The following is a 26,695-nucleotide window of genomic DNA, read 5'->3' on the forward strand; positions in this document are numbered from 1 at the left end:
CTACAATGGCGGCCTTCATAATTAGGAAAAAGGAAAAATCAAATCTCCAAGACAGATTAAAGAGAAATCGAAGCAAAAGGACCGGGAGGAAAATAAAGGCCGAGAAAAAAACAGAGGACGACAGCGAGGAACTTTTGCGTAACTAAAGATGAGATGCGCTTTTGGAATGGCACCCTCTTCAACGATGTTTCAACTGAATAGAAGTATAGAACTGGGGGAGATAACTGCCCGTGTAAACTGAAATTTCTACTCATTTAATTTACTGTTTTATCCTTTCGGTATTTGATTCTATTTATAATTGATTATATTTAAGAGGGGCAAAAATGGTAAGAGATGCTTGGTAGTTCCATAAGGTTTATTTGCTTAATTAATACTGATTATAAACTCAAACCTTCTGCATTTGTCATAACCGCAAGTTTTCTCAATTATGATGATACTAGAAAAACTCTAGACAAAAGTAGAGGAGGAAAAATGATTGAATCATTGATTTGGAGAATGTGGTAGGCCTGAGACTTTAGACCCGAGAACCATTTTAGAACCGTCAGAACCACACTGAAATGGTCGATTCGATTCAATTAAAAAATAAATAAATTACTAACCCTATAGGAACCGCACCGAAACAACCGATTCGATTCGATTCGATTCCGGTTCCTATTTTTGAAAATGATTTTGAAAACCGTTAGAATCGAGTATTCACAACTATATAAGAAAAACTCCTAAAAGAAACATATTTGGTTGTCGCATTACTCATCACTTTCTTTTCTTTACTTCTTAGACTTCTACTAATCACTATATAAACTAAAAAAAAAACCTATTTAGTTTGTCTTATGCCCTGACTTCCTCTATTATTTTGTTACTCCCTAATCTAAATTGTCCTGGGTTTGCACTCTCTCTCTCTCTCAATTCGTTTTGAAATAATTGAGTATGTTAATTGTTGATCATTGGGTAATTGTACTAAAGAGGTTGTTGACGTTTTGTATTTGGATTTTGAAGTTGGTATATTATATGGTTATTGTTTAAGGTTTGGAGATGAATATATATTACAGTAAACTTTTAAAACTGTAAAAACCCGAAAACCGACCCGATATTTGCGATTCGATTCGATTCTGGTTCCGGAAGCAAATGGTGCTAAATCCGGACCGTTTTTTCTTTTTCAATTCTGGTTCCGGTTATGGGAAAAAATCAGTATTTTAGAACCGGTCACATGCCTAGAATGTGGTGTGACAAGCATTATATAGACTAGCATTGTACACATTTGATGCACGTGATTTCATAATATAGGTTTGCAACGTTTAATTTTAAGTTTAAAATGTAATATTGTTATGTAATTTTATTTACCACATATGATAGTTTTGGGAAAAATCATAACCAGTGTTTTTACGTAATTGTATTTTTTGCCTACGTGTGAGTAAAATTATAGGGGCAAATTTAGAAGTTCGTAATTTAATGGTACTTAAATGCTGATTTTATAGTAGTAGAGATGTAAAAAGACTCTTCTAAGAGTTATGGCTTTTCACCAAATATTGTTTTTATAAAAAGTCATGACTTCTCATTTCGTTGTCATTTACATATATGTTTACTTCACACATTTTCAATTAATAATTCATCCACTAGATTATAGAATTTAATATTATCATATTAAAATTTCCAACAACAAGTTACCTGTTAAAGGAGTAGTCTTAGAAAAGAAGTAAAAGTATAATGGAATTACTTAGTCACAACCGTTACATGGATCACTTCTATAACACATTTTCTCACTTAGATTATGTACTTTATAGGTGCTATAATGTTATTATGTAAAATTTTCGTAATATTTTATAAAATTTTGTAACATTTTGTAGTGTTTTATAAGGTTACGCTAGAATTATTGATTTAAACTTTTATACGCATTCTCACTCACATTAGGTTTTTAATGGGTACTATCGTAATGTTTCGTATAGCAAGTCGCATAAATCATGTTGAATTTTGTCCGCCCCATTAGTGGAATGGGCAGAGGAGCAAAGCCTGAATGGATTCATATGAGCCCAAATGTAGACATAAAAATCTGAACCTGATCCATAATCAAGCAAATGATTTAGAGGTGCGAAAGAGAAGGCGCAGAACTCATTCCTCCTCCTAGTCTCCTACAAAACATTATCTGCAAATATAGAGAGAGAGAGAGAGAGAGAGAGAGAGAGAGAGAGAGAGAGAGAGAGAGAGAGAGAGAGCTTTGAGAATATGTGATACTCTGTTTCATTCTCTTATACAATTTGCTTGTAAAATTTATTCAAATATATATTTATCTCGTGTGAATCCAATGGAGGCCGGAAGGCATTTTCTTTCTTCATCGTCAGCATTTCCATCGACAACCCAACTCAGGCATCCTCTTCCTCCTCCTCCTCCTACTTCAGGTAAGTTTTCATGTTTTCTTAGCCCAATTCTCTGATTTTTCTTTCTGGGGAATTTGCCGGGAAAGGTTGTGGACTTTTAAATTCAGCAATAGTGGTTAAACCCGTCAGTGGTTCGTTAAGCCTGTCTGGTTTTGGATATGGGTTGTAATGGATTTGACTGTTTGTGCTTGAAAGCTACTCTTTGGGAGTAGTATGTGCTGAGTTGTGGATACAAAAGCTAGTAGTGAGTAGTGACTACTTTGCTATGTGTTCTGTTCTGTGTTCTAGTGTGTTATATTATGTTTTCTTGTTTCTTGTGTTTAAGTAATAAGATGTAGAATGACATGAGATGACACTTTCTTGAGACTTTGAGTATCGAAGTTTTAGATAGTCTGACACTGTAGCCTGTAGGTTTCAATGGAAGAGATGTAGAATGGAGTAAGAGTTGGTTTCAATGTAGAAAAGATAATAAACTTGTTTACAAAAGTATTTGAGGGGATAATTTACTTTCATTTTGTCCATTTTTGGTACCCTAATTTGCAGTCTTGATGCGTCATGAGCAAGCAACTCCCGCAGTTGCTTCTCTGCCTACTACATTTATAACTCAACATTTTCCTACTTCAGTTCTTTTACAAGAGCAGCGCGACGAGTTCAAGCCTCTAATGCATATATTTAAGGAAGAAAAAACATCTCAGGTTAGAGCACCACACAGCTTGTGTTATCCTCTTGGAAATTTACTCATTAAGTAATTAAACTCATTTCAGATTATGCATATTGAGTATCTTTTTCTAAATGCCATCATAATTCCTGTATTTTAGTATCATTTTGAAGGTTTTGTTTTATCAATTTGGCTCATATTGCGTCCTCCTCAAATATTATACTAAACCGTTTTTTTTTCTCATGGAAAACTCATGGTCTATGTACCGTGGCCTGTCATAAAAGGCGATATTAGATCGGGTGCAGATAGAGAATACCACTGCTGAGGAAGATTTGAAAATAGATGAGATTTACAAGTTGGTCAAAGATTTTCACCAGTTGCATGTGTAAGAGAATAAGCCTCTTTTTTCTTATCACTCTGATCAATCGTATTTGGGTTACTACACTATTACTACTCAATTTGTTGTAATGTAGTTCTGATATTTTTCTTTTCTTTTCTGCATTGTAGTGCGCCCTTACAAACAAGCGAAAATTTGCCTACCACTCTGGCTCTGGAATCTAACACCAATGCTAATAAGCATATGGACGTCGAGCCATGTGATGCATTGACCCTAGCTAAAAAAGCTTTATCAGCCTCAATAGAAGCGGCCTCTATAGCTGAAACCTGCAAACCAATCGGTGCTGGTCTTAATGAGTCTATTTCTCTGGGGTCAGTTCTGTGGTACTAATTCGTTTAATCAATATATCCATGTCAATTTCTTGGAACTCAAGTCAAATGTTTCTTTTCTAGTTTGGGGTGGCAGGAGGAAACTGTAAGGGCAACTCGACTTCTAGAGAGGCGGCGCAAGCGACTCAAGAAAAGGAATTTGCTCAACTCAAAAGATCCAGTTCATGAGACTAGCAGTTCTAGAAGTTCAGATGTACGGAGAAAATATAGTGAAGGATTAAATTCTAATGATCCCCTGCGATTATTCTTGTGGGGTCCTGAAACAAGACAACTTTTAACACTTAAAGAAGAGACTGAGTTGATTGCCAAAGTTCAGGTGCATATCTAATCATGGTTGTCTGTCCTCTGCATTATTATTTAATAAAGGTCTAATGTATTGATCTGCGGAGTTATGTAACAGGATGTATTCAAGTTAGAGGCAGTGAAGAGTAGCCTTCAATTTCAGTATGGCCGTGAACCAACTTTAATTGAATGGGCTAAAGCTGTAGGCATTAGTTGTCAGATGTTGCAATCACAGCTTCGTTCTGGTACAAGCAGCCGTGAAAAATTGATCTATGCTAACTTACGTATGGTAGTGCACATTGCTAAACAGTATCAAGGTCGAGGTCTTGGCCTTCAGGATTTACTGCAGGTAATTTCTGGAACATTTTTTTCTTTAAATGTATGTCTTTTTAGCGGGTTTTGAGTTCTACAAGAAACTTGTACCCTTTCTCTCTTTACAATGGAGTAGATGTTGTAAAACATTGCCATAGATGGTGAAATTGAATGAGCAAGTATATCATTAAAGTTTTGCCACCTGTACATATAGACTACTGTACATGCCTATCGTGATGGATATCATATTACCAACTAGCATGGCCCACATTCTACATCTCTTCTTTTTTATTGCTGATGACAAAAGTTGGATAGCTGTTTTCATAGGTTGCCGATGAAAATTATCATATAATTCCTTAGGAACTAAAATGACTGTTAGCTAGATATTCAGATCAAGGCCTGCACAATCATTGCATTGATATTACTGTGAGAAGAATTTTGATGAATACTTATTTATTTTCCTCTGATACTTCTGTAGGAAGGAAGTATGGGTCTTATGAAAAGTGTTGAGAAATTCAAACCCCAAGCTGGCTGTCGATTTGCTACTTATGCATACTGGTGGGTGAAACAAACAATTAGGAAGGCTATATTTCAACATTCCAGGACTATCCGCTTGCCGGTAATAATCATCTTTATAATCTCTGTGGTCTTCGTCTAACCACTAATTCAAATATATTGTTTTCTTTGCTGTCATATTCTTTAAATCTGGTGCAACCTAAATGTTTCTGTTGAAGTGCTATTTCTGGGATTTTGGTCAAATGAAAACTATAATTGGAATTGTTATCGGTGACTACAAGTACTGATGCTCTTGAAATCTATAGCCTGAATTCACATCTTGGATATGCACTTAGTGTGGTAGAATTCTACAAATGTTGACATACAAAGTCCCCTACTCTATGCCTGACTACCAAAAAATTGATTATTTCAGTGTTGAAGGGAAAACAAAACTGACCTTTTGATAAGCATGACAGAAAATTATAATATAGTATTCATTGGCAGGAGAATGTATACACCCTCCTGGGGAAGGTATTGGAGGCAAAGAAATCATATATGCAGGAAGGGCATCAGAACCCAAGCAGAGAAGAATTAGCAAGACGAGTTGGAATGTCGGTTGAGAAATTGGGAAAATTGCTATATTGTACAAGAATGCCTGTTTCAATGCAACAAACAGTGTGGGCAGACCAAACTACCACTTACCAGGTAGACATTGTTGTCTTGATTTCCTGGTCATATAAAATATCTCTTTGTATGTCTTATGCAAGTTAGGCCGAGATGTAATTTAAGCAAATTTCTCCAATAACGTAAGAAGAGTAAGACTCTTGTTCATTTCTTATTGCAGGAGGTAACTGCTGACACTGGGGTTGAGATCCCAGATGTGACTGTGGCAAAGCAGCTGATGAGGCAACATGTGCGCAACCTCCTACACACTCTTGAAAAAAGAGAGAGACAGATAATCAGGCTAAGATATGGTATTGAAGATGGTAAGCAGAGATCACTATCAGAGATTGGTGAAATTTTTGGATTGTCTAAGGAACGGGTACGGCAACTGGAGAGCCGTGCATTCCTGAAGCTCAAGGAATCACTTGGCAGCCAAGGACTTGGGGCTTATGCTCCTTTGCTTATGTAGAAGTTCTCGTCTGGCTAATTATCTACTCCATCGATTCAGGTTTCTGGTATCTTTTAAGGAAATCTGGAGTTCAGTTGTTGAGCTCTCCAGTTTTTGAGGTGAATGTATAGAAAACCATGGCTTGGAATATGGAGAGTGCCCAATATGTTAGGTTGAAGGGTTGAATATATGCTGGCTTAGGCTAGATCTTATGCTGTCATGACAGCTTCCTTTCCTTTTCTGGAGAAGTGCTGGAACTACTGTAAGTCATTGTATATCTCTCACATCCCTGTTTGAAGACATCACTCCAAAATGAGTGGTCGATGCTTTTCTATTGTATCTATTTGCACAGAATTTACCCAGTCCAAAGTAGTAGATTCTTTAGTCTCATATTGAAATTTATTAAAATTCAATCAATACATTTTCCATTTTCTATCAAAGCAATGAAGAAGTCCCTTCCTTGTGTTGGAAAATCAAATTTATAAGCAGCAGCCCCAGCTCCCAGGCCTAAAGAAGGCGGCTGGCATGGGAGCACAACAAGCAACTGAAAAAAATAACCTCAGTAGATGATAAGACACTAAAAGAGTAACCATTAAAGGTTTGCAGACGTTTCTGAAATCTCCAGCAAAGCTCCCTTCCTTTCATTAGCACAGGATAAATTTAGAATGCGTGACATATTGCCCTGAAGATGAAGCAGACTCGGACCCTTTCTAGCCGGGAGCTACCTGATACCGTACTATTGTCACTTCAGACATGTCATAACACCGCACCCAATTGCCACCAGCCAGAGTGCTACTCATCTATCATAGAGCCAGACTCGTCTGTATATAGACCTTGTACAAGTGAACGATATACCCTGTCATCAGGTATGATGCCTGAGTTTTTCATGTCTTCATACAATTTGAAAGCTTCTTCTTTTCTTCCCAACTTGGACAACCCCGAAATGATTACCGTGTATGTGACTACGTTACGAGTTAAACCCCTCTGGGGCATTTCATCAAACAATGTCAGGGCCGCATCAATGTTGCCAGCAACACATTCACCATGTATGAGGGATGAATATACATATTCATCTGCCACCAATCCCTTGTCTTCCATCTCCTCTTTCATCTTATATGCATCCTTCATTTTGCCTCTCTTGGTATGCCCATCAATTAGAGCATTGAATGTAATATTATTAGGTCTCTCTCCTTTCCTTTCCATCTCCTCAAGTACCCGCTTTGCTTCGGCAAAGTCGCCTTCCTTGCAATATATGTCTATCAGAGTAGTGAAGCACACCGAATTTGGAGCCACACCTCTTTCTGCCATAGTCAACAAGGTCATCTTTGCCTCCTCATTCCTATTCGCTTTAAACAACCCCCTAGCTATATTGCAGTACGTATACACATCACCCTTCAACCCTTTCTTTTCCATGAAATCCCGAAACCGCTGAGCTTCATCTATCATCCCCTTTCTGCAGTACCCATCAATCAGTGTGTTAAATACAACTCGGTTCACCCCAATCCCTTTACCTTGCATCTCTTTCACCAAAATGTCTGCCATCTCCATCTGCCCTGCCTTACACGCCCCATTAATCAACGCGCCGTAACTGTGCTCATTCGGAACAAGCCCTCTTTCAGTCATTTCATCAAACAGAAACAGCGCCCTTTTCAAATCCCCACCTCTACAGCTCCAGTTAATCATCGAAGTATAAACATACACATCCGGCTCGACCCCTCTCTCACGCATTTCATCAAACACCTTCTCTACATCCCCAATCTGCCCACAACTCCCATACCGATCAATCAAAAGCGTGTACGTCGCCACATTATACTCCACATTGTTCCTCCTCATCAACCTCAGCACCTCACTAGCCCCATCGAAATCCTTCCTTTCAATATAAGCTCTCGCCATCGTGTTATACGTATACGCATTAGCCTCAGTTCCTCTCCCGCCAATTTCACCCATCAAACTCTTGGCCCTCTCGAACTCTCCTCTCTTGCAAAGCTCATTGATCACCAAAGTCATTGAGTAAACCGTCACTAAACCCCTTCCGACCATTCGATCAAAGAAACTCAAACACTCATCAATTCTGTTACACTTCTTTAAACCCAGTAAAACCACGAAGCATGATCTTTCTTCGATCTTAAGCCCATTGTTGTAAACATAGTCAAAAACACCAACAGCCTCTTCGAACATGTTCTTGTTTGCATAAACACATAACAGCATGTCACAGAGCTTTTCAACCGAGTAGGGTTTATAAAACCCGTTCTCGATTATAGAAACGACGCCGGGAAATGGGCGGCGGAGACGGTCGTTGTTGAGAATGGCACTGACGACGTTTTTCATTTGGGCGAATCGGTTGGCTTCGTGGAGGCGGCAGAAGAGGGTGAGGTGGGCTTGGAGATTGGGTCTGTGGGATTTGAGAGAAGGGTTTCGTCGGAGGAAGTTGAAGAGGGTTAAGCAAGTGTGGGGTGGGACGAGTGGGTCGGAGAGGACGAGGTTGGTAATGTGGGGGTTGAGATTGGAGAGGAGAGAAGGGGAGGAGGTTTTGAGGTGTTGGAGGCCTGAGTCGACTAGGGTTTTGGCGATTGTTTGAGCGAGTTCTTGGTTTGATTTCATGGCGGTGGTTTGTGAAGGGATGAGTTTCTTCAGGGAAGAAATTGTGTTTGGGGTTTTGGAATAGAAGAACGTTTTTGAGCGCGGGTATGAAATGGACCTGCGTTGAAAATAGTTTGTAAATAGAGCATTTGTCTGGTTGTAAATGGTATGTTGGGTATACTTATATCTATTGGTACATTTAGAAACACCATAAACTAAAAGACACATTTTGACGTAGAAAGACCAATATATCCCGCTTACATGAAATGTGTATTTTCCCCCTGAAGAGTCATGGAATTTATTTGATGAATTGTGTACTTGTGGTTTTATTTTAAAGCGACTAAATATCATATATTAATAATGTAAATGTACGAAACACATAAACAAACTCCCGCTCCCGAAGTGGAAGCCACGATACTTGAGAGTATGCAAAACGACTAATTCCTAGCAAAACTAGAACTAAAAACTAAATATCTCAATATTGAATCTTTAAAGTCGGCACAAAGTAACTAGAAACCAAGTCTTGTTAGTATGACTAACTTATTATTGAAAAAACAAAAGAAACATCAAGCAGAGAGAGAAACCTCCCACATAAGCACCTTCCGAAACCTCCACCTCCTCGTGGGCCTCCAGAACCTCTGGGCCCAGACCTTTGCAGCCTATGAACCGCTTAGCCCACCCTTATCGAGCTTCAGTTTCCTCTTCGGCCCAAAATGCCGCTTGCGAGTTCGCTGCGGCCCAAATTTCCCGGCCTCACCTTCAACTAACTTGGGCTTATTCTTGCAACCCGGAGGCCGGCCCAAACGCTTCCTCTTTGGTGGGATTACAGTCAACATCCCATCATGATGGGGAAGGTTTAACTCCAACGGCACCTCTGCTGCCTTAATTGGAGCCACAGCACAGCTCCGCTTGCTCATCATCACCAAGTCCATCTCAGCCCTCCTTTTATCCCCGCTAAGCCTCGACGACGCTAGAAGAGAAAAGATTTCCTCCTACACCGGTGGAGGAACCACCACTGCCTCAGAAATCACCGGCGGAACCACCACCTCAACCCGACCAAACTTTGCTGCCAGTTCACCATCGACACTCTGGGAATGGAGAAAGCCAATGCCGGTGGAGCTGCGGTGCCAGAGGAGCTAGCGAAAGAGCCAAACCCTAGATTTTGACTGTAATAACCCAGTCCACATAGTTGAGGATATTGTCTGCTTTGGGCCACTGTCTCGCACGGTTTCGTTCCTAATGTAGCACCCCAAAATGCGTCTTCACTATCGGAAGTTGACCCTGCTCATATAAACACAACTTCCCTTATTCATCGAGTAATGTGTGATTCGTGACCTACCTGCTTGCTAGGTTCCTAGCTAAGCGTCACAATCCACCCCCTTTAGGGGTCGACGTCCTCGTCGCACACTTCCGGTCACGAACAAGCTCTGATACCATATGTAACAACTTATTCCACATAATTGAGGCTATTGTTCTCTTTGGGTCCACTGGCTCGCACAATATTGTTCTTGAGGTAGCACCCCAAAATGTGTCTCACTATAAGAGCTGACTCTGCTCATATAAGCACAGCTTCTACTCTCCCGTGGGATTTATGACCTACCTGCCTACTAGCTTCCTAGTCAGGCGTCACACTGACCTGAAAATGGTTAGAGTTAGGGTTAAAGTTAGGGTTTTTGAACAGTAGCATACACACCACCGATGAGATGCTCCCTTTACTTGCCACACTGCACGCCGCTCCTACCTGCTTGCCTCCAACATTGGCTCCCACCAGATTGACGCCGAAGACACGTGATTCTGACATATCTGGCATGACAACCGGTGGCTTAATGCTCAAACATACCACAAACCTTACAAAACCCCGTCGTCCGGTTGTACTTAAACGTGAGCATGGCCGGAGTGCGTGATGTACCAAACTCGTACAACATTGGAGGGTATGCATGCTAGATTGGATCTGGCAAGAAATACGAACCCTAACTTGGTGCCATCGATTCACCTCCTTCTCATGCACCTCCTCCACAATTCCCAGCGATTCTCTAATCAATTCCAAAGCCTCAGGAGTCATCAAGGCCGGCAGCAGGCCAAACATCTCCACCGTGACTGGACAGCTCAAGATAGACACTACCGCCGGATCACATTGCCCATCAAAAGCTACAATAACAAACAAAACCCTATTGTAGTACCAAGTTCCATTAGCCACCACGTAATCTCGCGCAACCTCCTACATGAACTTCATCATGTAACGATCACCTTGAGCACGCATCTAGAGATGGTGTTTGTATTCCCAGATGGATGTCAAAGCTCTAATAACCGCTTTCAAAGCTGGCTTCTTCTTCACATCGAGCAAGCGACCCACAACAAAAGGTTACCGTGAAATCACCACTTCGACGACAAAAATGGTTACTAAGCAGAAGAAAAAGCTAGAGAGAAAACCCTAGCGGCCCCTTTGCTTCTTGAAATATTGATCATTTGTTGTTGTTTTTGGTCAAAATTAGAATCGACCAAAGTGAGTTAGGATGTGGTATTCATGTGATTAAAAAATCGTTGCTATTCAATCAATTAAAACAGTTTCGTGTTTATTTATTTATTTGGATACTAGCACACCTTTTTTTTTACAATTTGCACACCCCTCACAATTTTTAATACTTCTTTAGAAAGTCACAATATGTCTATTCCAATCCTACCCTCCTTTCCTCCGTCCCCATATTTCACAGATAATTATAAGCATGGTTCACGATGAAGAGGCAGAAGAGCCACTACCCAAACATGAAAAGCATGATAATTTGATATTATTTCACCTAGGTAGAAAACCAGAAGTTTCCGCAGTAGTTATCGCCAGAAATTGCATAAAATACCCAAAGGTACTCATCGTTGATTCGTCGTCTACGTCTTGTGCCGCAATCTAAGGACTGAGTTGATAAGGGGGATTAGGGGAAGTAAGGAACAAGACGTGGCAGTTTTCATGAGCTATGGCGGAGGGAGGGTGGTGCGGAGTGACAACGTGAGAGAAGAAATTCCTAATGGAGAGAATTTGAGTATGAATTTGGCTCGGTTAAACCTAAGTTAGCGTCACACCAGTTTCCCATATTTGAAAAGAGTAGTACCTTTGTTTGTAATTATTGAATTCGAGTGCTTGGGAGTTAATAATTGATCTCACTGTGAACGCCTAAAACAAGAGGGAACAAAATGAAGATGATGAGATACATAAGGACAATATGGTAAAATCAATACAAGGGGTATGCAGATTGTAAAAAAATGTGTGCCAAAATCATCACCATTTTATTTTGTAAATATTTACTTTTTAAAAACTGTTTTATGTTCAGCAAGTTCCTTATTTTATCAAATGACCATTGTTACCTAGTGACAGGGTGAAAATAAGTGTTGTCGAATCTATTTTCCGGCGGCAATATAGTCGGATAGCTATATTATTTTGACACTAAGTTATGTAGTTGAGTTACATATATACCGTTCTCTCCATTATGTCACCGTATTTATAAGCCAAATAGAGTTGCCGGTTGTGTATTACTTTTTACTAATTGGTGTGTTATTGAGTACTTGTTTGTAGAGATTTCTGATATTATTTCAGGTCTTTGTAATCAGAGGTTTATGTTTCACGTCTCTTCTTGTATTCGACAATTTCATTAATTAAGAATTGAGGGCAGCCGCACCAACCCCTTATTAAAAAGAAACTAGTTTATGTCAAAAATTATTATTTTTCATTGATGCAAAAGACAACAGTTTCTAAAAAGTACTGTAACCATGAAGCTACTTCCAGAGTTCCAGTGGCCTATGAATTTGAAAAAAACAAAATTCGTTTGATCAAACAAACAGGTTCTAATTTTCCAAAATCATGTTTCTCCTTTTCATGTGACTTTCAATTGGTATCGAAATTGTTACACCTAACACAACTCCTGTACAAACATGTATACCGTACTTGTCCAAATGTAGTAGATGGATGCCGTTCTGACCTGCAAAAAATTATAAGCATGCAGTGGTCCACTGGGAAAGAAGCTTCTCCTTTTAAATGAATGCTTAATTATATGATACGGAGTTCTATACACCAATATATGCATGACAGGAATCATTTCTCATGCTCATAAACTTCAAATACAAACCTAACGTGAATCTTCGTACGGCTGGGCATCCGAATTTCAGTTCGAATTTGGGGTAAATCCATATCCAATCCATATTAATTGGTTATTCATTTTGTCCATCCATATCCGAATTTAAAAATTTTGACTCAGATGTTCAACTAATCTAAATTTTCGGATCGGTTTCGGTTAAAATCTAAATATTAAAAGTCTTATGTCTATAAACTCAAATTCAAGCTTGATCATCTAATTCAATTATCTAAGCACTCTAAGCATATAAATTTCATAAACAAATTTAAAGAATAAGTTTGTCACAATCTTATGAAATTCATTATCATAACCATAAGTTTAAACTTTCATTCATTAACCAATAATAAAGTGACATGTATATTAAAAATAATATCTTAGTAATTAAGTTAAATTATTCGGGCTGGATCGGTTTTTTCGGATGATTTAAAAAGTGGATCCGTATCCAATCCGATTTTAACCGGATCAGATCAATTTTCTTCTTTTTTTTCAATCCAAATATTTCGGATTAATTATCCGATTAAGAAAATCTAAATGGATCAGATCAGTTTCTAAGTCAATTCGGTTTTTTACCTAGCAATGAATCTTCGAACTCAGTTACAGTAAGAATGTAAGATATAGTCCATATTTACAATGTGCTGCGCATAATGAATTAAACCACAACTATAGTTTTTTTTAGGGGAGATATTTATATATGCATGCATATAATTTGAATTAAATCATTGAAAGAAAGAAGTGAGATATGATTAAAATGTTTTTAGGGGAGTGAAGTTTACTAAAAGAAACATACATAAGTTGTTTGATCATTTCTCTTAATAAACATAAACAAATTAAGATTACTGAGTAAGAAAACCATTATACACACATTTGCATCTCGTGTTTGCCCCAAGAATGAAGAAAACCTTCTAAACCAGTCACAAGCAACACGTACGTATCCATCTCATTGGAGCAAGTGTCTTTTATTTTTTTGAAGAAGGGTCGGGGTGCGGCTGTCCTTAAGTCTCTATTAATGAAACTAATAAATACATGTTGGGGACATTGAGCCTGAACCTCTGATTACAAAGACTTGAAAAACTATTAGAAATCTCTACAACAACCATATACTCAAATGTGCACCAACTAGCAAAGAGTGTTCTAACGACAACCATATACTCAAATGTGCACCAACTAGCAAATAGTACTCTAACGACAACTTTATTTGCTTTAACAATACGGTGACACAATGAAAAAAAACATCAGCTGATATGTAACGCAAGTACATATCCTAATGTCTACTAAACCAGCTTTCCCACTATATTACCAACGGAAGAAACATCTGACGACACTCAGCTTCACCCTACCACTAGGCAACAATGGCCATTTGACAAAGCAAGGAACTCACTGCTTAACTAGAGCAGACAAGACACTAAAAGTGCACACACCAGGACTGTTAACGTAGTGAATTGTGCTGATGCAATACGCTACACTCTTTGTTGATGCGACACACCGTGCTCCTCATTTTTTTCCTGTCACAAATAGCACGAGTCGTCAAAGTGGAGACCACGATGGCGTGGTCTTCAATTATCCGATGCTCAAGTCAGGTTGGTAATAATTTATGCAGAGTAACAGTGGGTAGTTAAGTGCCCTTACCTTACGAGGTCAATGGTTTGACATTTTATAGTTGAATTGAGCTAGATCATTCACTCATCTTCCGGTATGGCACAAAGTCCGATTAAGATGGTTCTCTGGAGCCTTCTTTGGGATGTGCGTAAGGGCGCGTCCGTAGTCGGTTTGGGCTGCGGGGTGGCCCGTTGTACAACTAGTGTGACTTGCTCACTGCTGGTATTGCAATGCTGGGCTATTTATTAGCCTTAGTGTGCTGATAGTTGCACTGATTATGGCGGACATAAGCTTATGCCAACAAGTCCCCCCAAGTTCCCAGTCTAGGGATGCAATTTCTTGACTGGAGAGTTAATAATTAAGCATTTCGCCATAATCAGTGGTGGGTCCCATGGACCCACCTCGGTGTCCCCCCACTCCCCGGTTAAGGAATGCCAAGTTGCAGATGGTGTAATGAACTGTATCGAGCCTCTTTGGGTGTTGGCTGGTCTCAGTGCGTCCGACGAAACGTAGTAAATCTTTACGCATATGACGTATTTGAATGCTGTCTTTGAGCGCGGTGCGTCTGTCATAGCGTAGTAACTCTTTACGTGTAGGACGTTTTTGATCGCTATCTTTAAGCGTAGTGCGTCTGTCATAGCGTAGTAACTCTTTACACATAAGACGTCTTTGATCGCTTTTGAGCGTAGTGCGTCCGTCATAGCGTAGTATATCTTTACGCGTAGGACGTCTTTGATCGCTATCTTTGAGCGTAGTGCGTCCGTCATAGCGTGGTAAATCTTTACGCGTAAGATGTCTTTAAACACTGTCTTTGAGCGCAGTGCGTCTATCATAGCGTAGTAAATCTTTACGCGTAGCACATATGAACGCTATCTTTGAGCGCAGTGCGTTCGCCATAGCGTAGTAAATCTTTACGCGTAGAACGTCTTTGAACGCTATCTTTGAGTGTAGTGCGTCGGTCATAGCGTAGTAAATCTTTACGCGTAGGATGTCTTTGAACGCTATTATTGAGCGCAGTGCGTTCGTCATAGCGTAGTAAATCTTTACGCGTATGACGTCTTTGAACGCTGTCTTTGAGCGTGGTGCGTCTGTCATAGTGTAGTAACTTTTTACGCGTAGGACGTCTTTAATCGCTATCTTTGAACGTAGTGCGTCTGTCATAGCGTAGTAACTCTTTACGCGTAGGACATTTTTGATCGCTATCTTTGAGCGTAGTGCGTCCGTCATTGCGTAGTAAATCTTTACGCGTAGGACGTCTAAACACTATCTTCACATTCTTCATATTCTTCCTTGCGAGGTTCTTAGGTTAGATCTGATTAACTCTCTAACTTCTAGGTTTAGGTTGTTCATCTTTGACAGATGCGAACTTGAGCGTAGTCCCTCTTGCTTTGCACCATGTGATGAGGTGGTCATTATTGAACTGTGTGCCATTGTCTGTGATGATATACTCCGGCGTACCGTGGCGGTAGAAGATGTTGCATTGTAGGAAGTTTTGGACCTTCTCAGTTGTTATTGTGGTCAGGGACGCGACTTCGATCCATTTGGAGTGATAGTCGATGCACACGATGACCCACTTAAATTGGCACTTCCCGACGGGAAGCGGGCCTATCATATCTATTCCCCAGAGGCAGTTGATCCATGGGCTGACTATGTATGATAGTGGTTCTGAGGGTTGGCGTGGTATAGGCCCATGTATTTGACATTTATGGCAAGATCTGGCTAGCTCTTTTGCGTCGGCGGCAAGTGTGGGCCAGTAATATCATGTCCGCATTGTTTTTCCCGCTAGTGCGCAGCTGCCGTAGTGGTTACTGCAGTCGCTACTGTGGATTTCTTACAAGATTTGTTTGCCTTCTTCGGTTGTAACGCATCTTAAACTGGCGTTCAGCAGGCCCTGGGGATAGAGTGTGCCATTTCGCAAGTGTTATCTCACCGCGCGTCTCGTTAGATGTCTTGTGGCATCCTTGTTTTCAGGTAGCTTGCCATCACGGTTAAGTGCTATGATCTCATCCATCCACGAGCCTTGGTGTCGCTCTATTTGGCATATCTCTTGTAGAGTCTGGGAGATGGAAGGGTGGTGAAGAACTTCGACCATGGTATCCTTATGGCATTGATGTGGCTGCGCCGTGGCAAGTCTTGCTAAGGAGTCCACCCTTGCGTTACTGCCCCGCGGGATCAGGGTGATATGATAGAATTCGAATCGCTTCAACAACGCCGTGATGTATGCCAGGTAGGCTGCTAATTGCTCATCTTTGGCAGTGAAAGATCCGGTAACTTGATTGACTACCAGCTGAGAGTCGTTCATTACGTTGATACTAGTTGCGCTAGTGCTGAGGGCCAACTGTAGTGCTGCAATCAATGCCTCGTATTCCGCCACATTATTAGAGGCAGCAAAATTGAATTTGAGAGCGTACTCCAGCTCGAGTCCCCTCGGTCCACTCAAGATGATTCCCACGCTACTAGACTTGGCGATGTTGGAACCGTCTACCTGTAAGTTCCATTGAGAAATTGTGGTGGGGGTTATGACATTGGCTGTGCTATTTCCGCCGTATCTCGAGGAATCATTTCTGCAATAAAGTCAGCTACGGTTTGATCCTTTATGGCGGGTCGTGGCTTGTATTTATGTCGAATTTTGTCAACTCAATAGCCCACTTACTGAGTCGCCCCGAGTGTTTTGGATTATGCAGTATTTGTTTGAAGGGTTCGATCAGCTTGCTGTTGGAGTTTTTAACATTTTGAAGAATGGTTCACATTTGTCGGTTAGCCTCGAGATGAATCGAGATAACGCCACGAGTCTGCCTTGAATAGATCCTTCTTAAGTACCGACTACGCCATGTCCAGAATGGCCTGTAATTTTTCCGAGTTTGCCTCTATGCCACGTTGACTGACGATGTAGCCCAAAAACTTACTTGTTGTCATGCCGAAAAAACATTTTTCCGCGTTTAATCGCTTCTTGTATTTTTTGAGCACGTTGAAGATGGTTCGGAGGTTGGCTACATGGTCCTCGGCCTTGACGCTCTTGGCCAACATGTCATCCACGTATACCTCAATCTCGCGACCGATGTGCTTATCAAAAATTTGCGTGACACAACGCACATACGTAGCCCCTGCGTTTTTAACCCGAAAAGCATGACATTATAACAGTAAATGCCTCTGTCAGTAACGAAGGTTGTAGCTTCCTGATCCGCGGGGTTCATGCGTATCTAATTGTACCCAGAGTAGGCATCCATCATGCTTAGCAACTCATGACCTGTTGTTGTATCGATTAATTGATCGATTCTGGGTAGAGGAAAGCTATCTTTAGGGCATGCCTTATTTACGTTCTTGTAATCCACACACATCCGCCATTTTCCATTGGCTTTACGGACCATAACGCAGTTTGAAATCCACTCAGGGTACTGGACTTCCCTAATGAACTTCATGCCTTTCAATTTGTCGACCTCCTGGCATATTGCCATGCTTTTCTCGTCGTCGAAGCTACGTCGCTTTTGTTTAACTGAATATGCAGAAGGTTTGATGTGTAGCTCGTGCATGATGATGTCAGGCGAAATGCCGGGCATATCCTCGTAGGACTATGCAAAGACTTCCATGGTCTCTCCTAGGAAGTTTACTAGGTCCTTCTCCACTGTGGGGCTAAGACTAGCGTCGATCTTGATTTTTCGCTCCGGGTGGTGTAGGAAGGGTGTGATGCTTTTCAAGGAAGATTCGGGATTTTCTGGAGTCTTGGCTTCGTAAGGCGTGGTCTTTTTCTTCCCCTTTCTTGTTGTTACATCGCAGTCGCGTGCATCGACGACCTTGTCGGTTAAGTTTGTTGCAGCATGTACCGCTAAGATTTCGTGACGGTTGCGTGTGTGCCTAACTGAGAGTGCTTGGAAATCTTTCACCACAGACTGTGATCCCCGGACCTGTCCTGTTCCATTTGGGGTTGGGAATTTGATGAGTATCATGTACCCAGCAATGAAGGTTCATATTCGGTTGAGAGTAGGCCGACCAATGATCCCGTTGTAAGAACTATAGGCATCAACTACGATGAACTCAGATTCGACATATATTGTGCATGGTGCAGTCCCAATGCGTACCGTCATGTAGTCTGAGCCTAAAGGTTGGGTTACGTCACCGGAGAAGCTGATCAACAGTTCGTGGTCCTGCACTAACTTCTTACCACTACGCTCCATCTTCTCGTAGCATCCTTTGAATATGACATTAACTGCGGATCCTGTGTCGATAATCATTTTCCCTACGTCCCACTGTCCACCCAAGATCGCGTCAATGAGGAATGCGTTGTCATTGGGTAGGGAAATGCCAATTTCCTCCTCTTCAGTGAAGGTGATCTGCTTCCATCATTCCTTCTGTCTTTTGGCGTTTCCCCCTGTGATGGCGACTTTCCTTAGATGGTTGCTGCGGGTGAAGCGCTTTTTTGTAAGGTTGGACATGCTTGTCATTGGGGCTCCGCCCTCAATCACATTGATACGGCGTAGGTTCTCTACTGCGGCAATCACGTCTGTTGTACCCTTGGCTGCGCTGCCCGGACACCTGTGTCGCCATTGGCTCTCAGTGTGCGGAGAGTTCTGCAATCGTTCGTGTTGTGGCTTCCATTTTTATGAAACCTGCACCACTTACCAGTCTTCGCTTCGGTTTGAGGGCGTAGTGGTCTTGCTAGCTTCCTCAACGTACCCTGATGTTTGTGAAAGAAGTCTTCTTGAGTTTCTTCCCTCGGTGGTGTGTGGTCACCGCGGTGACTCATCGCGTTAACTTGGCAAGGATCTCTGTTATTGCGACGCTCACCGTCGAGTCTCCTGCTCTTGTCTCGGCCTCTGTGCCGATCATGGTTATGCTCGTTATGGCGGTTTAACTGATGTCACTCTCTTTTCCTTCTTTTGCTGCGGTCTTCTGTGCCGGGGTATAGCTCACGTTGTAAGGGAATTGTGTTTGTAGGTACAGATGACTGCGGCGCAGTGTTTTTGTCTGATGGTACCGGAGTTCGCTTTTCCCCGTATGTGACATATTCTGCCTGAGCGTACCACATAGCTTCAGTCATAATTTCATCGTAGGTGGCGTCTCGCATTTGAGGGTCCACGTTGATATGGAACATGAAGTTTTCAGACCGTAGTCCTTCCTTGAATGCGGCAAAGGCAAGTGTTTTGTTCAAGTTCCGGCATTTGGATGCGGCTGTCTGCCATCGCATGACAAATGCGCCCAATGTTTCCCTACTTTCTTACTTTATTTGGAATAGAACGTCTGTTGTATGTGCTTCTCTGGCGATGAGGATGAACCGATTAAGGAACGATGTAGTCAACTGCGCGAAAGAATCCATGGAGTTCGCCGGTTGTTCGAATAACCAGTTCATGGCATCCCCATATAGTGTTTCGCTAAACAGGTGGCAGAGTGTGGCGTCGTCAAATTCTCTGCTAGCGGTAACTTTTTTGAAGTTATCTATGTGCCGGAATGGGTTGCCCTCACCCGTGTATGGCGTAATTTTCAGACTTTTGGATTGTGAAGGACGTACAATATTCATTATTTGCGTAATGAAGGGGCCTGGCTGCGAACACTGGCCGGTATCGCGGATTGGCGTCCCGCTGCTCTATTGTGGTTAGCCGCTGCAATATCAGAGCCAATGTGGGATCCGTGCTGTGGCCAGTTGTACGGGGTCGTGAGCGAGAGGTTACGCTCGTGCTTCCCTCTTCACGGTTTAGAATATGATGTGGCGATGGTGGCCGCTTCTTGGCGAGTTCGTAGGGGGTCAAGCTGATGCTCAGGTTAACTTGTTCCTGTCCTTTTGTTTGCGCGCTGACTTTTCGCTGCGATTCACCGTGTTGATGACTGCGTTCGGCCCGCTCAAGCTGCGCTCGCATCCTGTCAAGCTCGGCCTGCAAAGCCGCGGCCTTCTCGCGTTCAATTGTTTCGTGATGTTGGCACTTAGCTAGGTCATTGGCCATGTTTGCCATTCTTGCGGCGATCACGGGATCAGGAGTCGCGCTAGTGCTGGCGACCGTCCCGGGTGTAGGGGTGAGAATGATAGGGTCGTTTGTGGAGGGTAGGGGATGGTTGAGACTGAGATCAGTTACGTCTTCTACATGATCGTCAGCCGAAATTGGGGGGGGGTGGTAGGATTGAGAGTGCTCATTTCGAAGTGCAGTTGCTTCGCTAAAGCTGCATGTGTTTTATGGGATCTTTTTGTTACGTTTCCCACAGACGGTGCCAATGTTAACGTAGTGAATTGTGCTGATGCAATACGCTACACTCTTTGTTGATGCGACACGCTGTGCTCCTCGTTTCTTTCCTATCACAAGTAGTACGAGTCGTCAAAGTGGAGACCACGACGGCGTGGTCTTCAACTCTCCGATGCTCAAGTCAGATTGGTAATAATTTATGCAGAGTAACAGTTGGTAGTTAAGTGCCCTTACCTTACGAGGTCAAGGGTTTAACCTTTTATAGTTAAATTGAGGTAGATCATTCACTCATCTTCTGGTGTGGGAAAAAATCCAATTGAGATGGTTCTCTGGAGCCTTCTTTGGGATGCGCGTGAGGGCGCGTCCGTAGTCGGTTTGGGCCGCGGGGCGGCCCGTTGCACAGCTAGTGTGACTAGCTCACTGCTGGTATTGCGATGCTGAGCTATTTATTAGCCTTAGTGTTCTGATAGTTGCGCTGATTATATCGGGCATAAGTCTATGCCAACAAGGACAATGCTCACATCTTCTTATTGAAAACACAATTTTTAATCCTAATAACATAAGATAACAAAACACGAATCATAAATGCCCTAAATGGGCTACTTTTATTGACCCATGCCAGGCCCAAAAGAGTGGGTCCAACCCAAATTGAGGCCTCACCCCAGGAATCCGAAAACCGCAGGTTGCCAAAAAAATCTGTCCAGCCCTAACCACCGCCACCCTCGCCGGTGCCAGCCCTCTGATCTTGATCGCCCGCTGCCAACAATCCTTCGTCATAGTGTCGTGAAGGACAACTATGAAGATTCCAGTTTTTCCCCAGATCAGATCGGAGAAAGCCGATTCAGTTCCAAGCCGTAACCTCCGATCTATCCCCCACCACCACGAGTTCTTCCCCCACAGACGGAATCCGACTTCACCACACCATTCCCCGCTGCCAACCAAACCAGAGAGGGGCAAACCAATCTCTAAACGCCACCACGGTTCTCTTCCCCCTCGACACAAGAGCCTCCAACATATACCCGACATCGAAAAGATCGATGCGGACACTCATCAACCTCAACAGAAGCAACCAAGTCTTGTCTGACAACGGCGAAGAGGCTCGCCGCTGGATAGGGAGACGGAAACACTTTGGCAAAGTCGAGCGCGTGATGGCACGTTTCTACAGTAATTGTTTGTATTACTGTTGTAGAGGATTTCAAAATAAACCCGAGAGGAAACCCTCAATGTTTACCTTGGAGCCGGTGCTAAAGACAAAATGATTTTGACTGTGGAAATTAATTAGGGAGGTTGTGATGATAGTGATGCTGTATTTAGTGTATTGCCAGTCTTTGAAACTGCAGATAGTTTGAGTTAAGATAATTGCAGATCATGGTAATGATAGTGATGCTGTATCATAGAAGATGGAGACTCATCAGAATAAAAGGTTCCCTGAGACCAAGAAGCTAGAGCTAGCATCATAAATTATTGAGTCTTATCTTCTCTTATATCCATAACGAGTAGCACATGGCGTGAAGACCCATTAATATATGTACATGATCTTTGTGAAAGATTCATGGTGCTCTCGATCGACTAATGAAACTTCATAGTCGAAACTCGAAAACGATTAATACTCACTTACGAACAGTACAACACCATTCAATACCAATAATGGCAGGACATATTGGTGACTGGTGAACATTCAACTCTCTGTTACTTCTATAAATATCTCTCTAGCAAGTAGCTAGAACCTATGTGCTTATTTACCAATATATCAAACTTGTCTTTGGTCTTTCAATTTCTCAGATCACTCTTATCACTACAGTGCTTGGAAAATGACACATATAGTTGGACTGAGCGAGCCAGAACAGCAATCCTCTGTACTCTGTAGTCTAGAGTTCAAGGCATTCATATGTGTGGGGGTACGCATGGTCAAAGATTCTATTTATTTGCTGACCTAAAATTAAAACACTAGTACCCGATCACATTTCAAATTACCTATATTCTGGCTTATTCGTTGTCTCATTGAGCAATCCCCAATCTTAAATCTGGGGATGCGATGTAACTTGACAACTTGGTTTCTTGAGAAGTTTCTGCAGAAGCTCAGAAAGTAGAGAGAACGAAGTGTTTGATGAAGCACTTCAGTAAAATATAATATCTAGCTTGAATCTGCCAATGCCTCGGCCAAAATCTTATGTGCATCTCCAAGAGATATATGGCACACGCATGTTAGCTGCTATCAAGAAATACTAGTATAATTAATCATACACATGTATTGTTTCACTGGCTTGGATGGGATACTCGGAAGTGAAAAGGGTTGAAGGTTAATTGTATTTTCAAAATCTCAGGTGAAGAAAAAGAAGATAGAAATGGAAGCTATATATAGATGCCCCAGTCTGTGTTTTCCATATGCTGTGTAACTATCCTTCCCTGGCAGCTAGTATATTGCAGTGTTCACAGTCCATATAAATGATACATTACAACCTAAAACTACCAAAGGCAAGTTCTAGTCTCAGAGGGTCCCTTCTCTGCTCTATAATCAATCACACAAACAGGCCCCCCAAACCCCAGTCCCAGTTCCAATTTCTTTTTTTATTCTAGGAAAAAAGAGAGAGAAAGAAACCAAAGATAAACTTCTTACTTATAATCAGTTATCCATGATCAATTCAAAAGGTTTAAATTAAGAAGATGCAATATCAAAAAGCTGTCAAACAATTTTGAAATATAGGAAAACAAGAGTACCAGTGACTCGTCAATAAATCTCTGGATCTATAGATTATGGTATAACAAAACAGATAGCCATAGTGTGACTATAATAAAGCTCGCAAATAATTTGAGCCTTTGAGGCATTCTGTGAAGTAAAATAGAAAAAACAAGAGTACCAGTGACTCGTCATCATCTTATGTGTTTTATCCTATTTTTGTTTAGTTCCTCTTCTATTTTCATTTTGATTTTTCGTAATTTACGTTGCATTTTCCATTCGAGTAATTACATGTGAAAATTAAATTGCAAAAAAATTCGTGTACGTTCATTTCTGGCTCATCCATGTGTGGTCGGAACTTCAGTGACTAGCTAGCTTGACGTGTACGTGCTGAACTTGTTTCTACCATGATCGAATTACTTGCCCTATCAAATCATGTGATTCTGCATACAATTATGGTAATTAGCAGTTTCTACTTTTGCAAACCATTTCTATTCTTCTATATAAATAGATCAAGCAAGCACATGCACCACCATATCTACCTTTCTCAATAATTTACCGCTTCTAGTGCACTAGTATGGTAGGCAAAACTATAGTGACAGAGGGAAATGAAAGAAAGTGACAGTACTACTAATACTGCAGAAACCACTGCAAGCTTCAGTAATGGCACTAGGAATCTGCACAACAATGGCGGATGCGAGCCCTGCAGATCTTTTGGTCAAAAGTGCACTCATCTTATGAAGAAGCAGCGGACCAAGTTCTACATCCTCCGACGTTGCATAGCAATGCTTCTCTGCTCGCATGAACGTAATGATTCATGAGGATCCCAGAGCTAGCTAGCTCGCCTTTTCTCTATATATAGCTGCAGCTGCGGGTTGTTAGTTTTACTTAATCTAAATATTTTCTGTGTTACAATTATTGCTAGTGTTGTTCTCCTACTTATATCTTATCTAGGGACTGTAATTAAAATCAATATGTTCGTCAAGGAATTATAATTAGCCCTTTTTCATTGAATCAGCCAGATCTGCTGGCTTTCCAACGTCGTTGGATCTTACATTCTATTTAAAATCATGTTTTAGCTTACTGTTTGTTTGTTTACCAAGTACTCCTCTTCTATTTCGTCCATTTTTGTATGATAAAAGTACGAGCCGCTGGAGTTTACCAATGGATCAATGAAGTTGGAAGGAATTCTGGGTTTTTTCCCTCAAGGGTGAGTTTGCCTTGTTTCAGGTAATAGATTTTTATCTTTCATTTGTGAACCTGTGTGGACTGTATTCATACAAATCTAATTTAGATAATTTAATTCGTTTAATTGATAGGACAAACCCTTATTTCCAAACGAAATCCAGGACTTGCAGAAACAGAAGCGAACATACAGTAGTGCATTCTGATTCTTTTTGTTTTCTTTTGGCTCCCTGTAAGTCAAGGTTTAAATGCATGACTCATATTTTCAAGCTATTTTTACTAATTACAATTAACCTGGCCAGTTTGAATTTCATTTTTCATGAATAAAACAAATGAAGAATAAAAAAGAGAGCGAAGAAGTGGAAGAACAATCAGTTCCATTATTCCCCCTTAAGCTTTCCAGCTTTATCATTGTGGTTCCAAAGTGCCCAAGGAAACGATGTTTGAGATAAGGGTCCTGTATTAGGGTTGTATATACTAATGTATGGAATTAAGTGACGTTGTTTATAGTTCGATGCATTTAGATAAAAATGATGCTGCCCATACCCCATATATCCTACATGATTTGTCGATTCAGACACAAGTGGCCTCCTCCTGTTTAGGGAACACTAGCAAGGAAACCATTCATGTATCTCATTATATTAGTTTATGAAGTGTATAATGTTAGTTTATTATTAGTGTTCCTTGTTTTGCAACAAAATCTTCTGGCTTAAAAGAGAGAATGTCATACACATTTTTGTTTGTATATGAACAAATGAACGATGTACATACAAGACTGACTTATGTAAAATAGTGAGAAAGGTGGCATTCATAACTATATCACCAATAACACATACAACTTATTTAATTATGCATCCAACAAGCTAGCTGATTTATTATTTTTTACCGATCAATTTTTATATACGAATTTGTTTCCAATTGTTAAAATATGGATCGAACGAAGACAAGTTATACGATTAGAATTTCACACGCAAAACGTTTACAAAGAACTCCAAGAACCAAGGAAGCTCATCTTCTCATCGTCTAGGAGAGTGAATTGATTCCGAAAATAAAACGAGCGACCGATCATTTCTCCAGTGGTGATAGAAGATGCGTATGTATGGGCCGTGGCCCATGGTACGTAGACATGTGGCCCAGAATGCACGTCAGCAAAGAGACAGCGAGAGTCATATAGAGAGATGGGGCAGGATCCGGTGCAGGTGGCGTAGCTGAAACACTTCCCCCTCGTGCGGCCATCGTCTCAGTTTTCCCTTTTAGAACTTTTATTCTGGGTCTACCATTCCTTTCATTTATGACCCTGTGATTTACTGCTAAACTACAGCACACTCTTTTTAAGCACACACTTCGATCACCGACCTCCGGTTGATCTGGCTGGTCAAGTTTTGCGTTTGGCAAGTTAAAATTTTCCCATCAAGCTAGCTAGGTGTTTCCCTCTTCTGGGTTGGACGTCGACGTCTCTATTATTAGATGGAGACATTACCTTTGCATGTAATCATTTGAGTATTACTCATCGATGTAAGTTGTGCACGTTCACGGATGTAACAGAAACGGCTATTTGTTTCAAGTATTGTTGCATAATTAAGTGGCATCTAGCTTGGAGTTTTGTTTTCTTCTTTGTGTTCGTGTGTGGGGAAAAATGAATACTTGAACCATTGAAGCCATAATCGACTAATGACTTATAGCACAAGACATCCTACATGCATGCAGATTATTATAATGATGAAAGTTCTATCTCTGAAGTCTGAACACACTGGAGTCTCATATATCAGTGCAACGTACAGATAACATAGATCGAGTACTTAATATAGCTAAAACGAGGGCAAGCGTGGTCTGAATCTACAGAATTTCCATTTTTGCTGTCCGGAGAAAGAAACGATCGATCAAGTCTATTTTCTAATAATAATGTGTCATATCGATCTACCATATGAAAATGTGAATGTAAATTAAAGTCGAGAACAATATGCTGCTCCCTGGCAGTAGGGGCTACACGTGCATCCCTGACATGGTCGAAAACTTTGAAATTATATAGACACTGTAAACAGGTCGATCGATCTGTTTTACATTCATCGTGCCAAAAGGCACCATTGTCCATTGACGCAATGAAGCTTTACTGCAAAAATTATTGAATTTCGATCGATCATGTGCAGCAGTCACACGTGTGTATTTCAACTTTGAGCCTGCAGAAGTACTGTAAGACCCAAAGCAGCCACAGAATCCTAAAACTCTTTCTCTCTTTCTTGATCATCATCTTCTCCAACCACTTGCATTGCATGTCAGTGACTCATTTGGCAGTTGTCGATTCAAAAAGTCATTTCATCGGTATATGCCATCAACTACTTAATTTATGTCCATCACTCAATGGAGGTTGGAGCTCCTAGCTTGCTGCTGTAGAAGTAAGGTTCCGATCCGAGGTATTCAG

At 41.2% G+C, this 26,695-nt stretch overlaps 3 protein-coding genes across 4 annotated transcripts; 2 read left to right on the top strand and 1 right to left on the bottom strand.

Annotated features, from left to right (window-relative positions):
• Nucleotides 1–2,176: 2,176 nt before the first annotated feature.
• Nucleotides 2,177–6,318, top strand: LOC126797950 (RNA polymerase sigma factor sigF, chloroplastic). 2 transcript variants are annotated; one of them, XM_050524725.1, is made up of 9 exons: nucleotides 2,177–2,390; nucleotides 2,913–3,064; nucleotides 3,312–3,412; nucleotides 3,535–3,735; nucleotides 3,817–4,069; nucleotides 4,154–4,384; nucleotides 4,826–4,966; nucleotides 5,347–5,547; nucleotides 5,687–6,318. In XM_050524725.1, the coding sequence occupies exons 1-9, from the start codon at nucleotides 2,297–2,299 to the stop codon at nucleotides 5,972–5,974; spliced, it is 1,662 nt and encodes a 553-aa protein (XP_050380682.1). In that variant the 5' UTR covers nucleotides 2,177–2,296; the 3' UTR covers nucleotides 5,975–6,318. The 2 variants fall into 2 exon arrangements, with proteins under 2 accessions (XP_050380682.1, XP_050380683.1); XM_050524726.1 differs by having other exon boundaries at nucleotides 2,994–3,064; nucleotides 5,687–6,315.
• Nucleotides 6,319–6,491: 173 nt separating this feature from the next.
• LOC126796810 (pentatricopeptide repeat-containing protein At2g32630) lies at nucleotides 6,492–8,761 on the bottom strand. The gene has a single exon (XM_050523535.1). The coding sequence runs from the start codon at nucleotides 8,759–8,761 to the stop codon at nucleotides 6,746–6,748; it is 2,016 nt and encodes a 671-aa protein (XP_050379492.1). The 3' UTR covers nucleotides 6,492–6,745.
• A 14,938-nt stretch (nucleotides 8,762–23,699) lies between these two features.
• Nucleotides 23,700–23,912, top strand: LOC126800350 (small polypeptide DEVIL 16). Its single transcript, XM_050527703.1, has one exon. The coding sequence runs from the start codon at nucleotides 23,700–23,702 to the stop codon at nucleotides 23,910–23,912; it is 213 nt and encodes a 70-aa protein (XP_050383660.1).
• Nucleotides 23,913–26,695: the final 2,783 nt, after the last annotated feature.

Source organism: Argentina anserina, chromosome 6, assembly GCF_933775445.1.
Source record: "Argentina anserina chromosome 6, drPotAnse1.1, whole genome shotgun sequence".
NCBI classification, from domain to species: domain Eukaryota; kingdom Viridiplantae; phylum Streptophyta; class Magnoliopsida; order Rosales; family Rosaceae; genus Argentina; species Argentina anserina.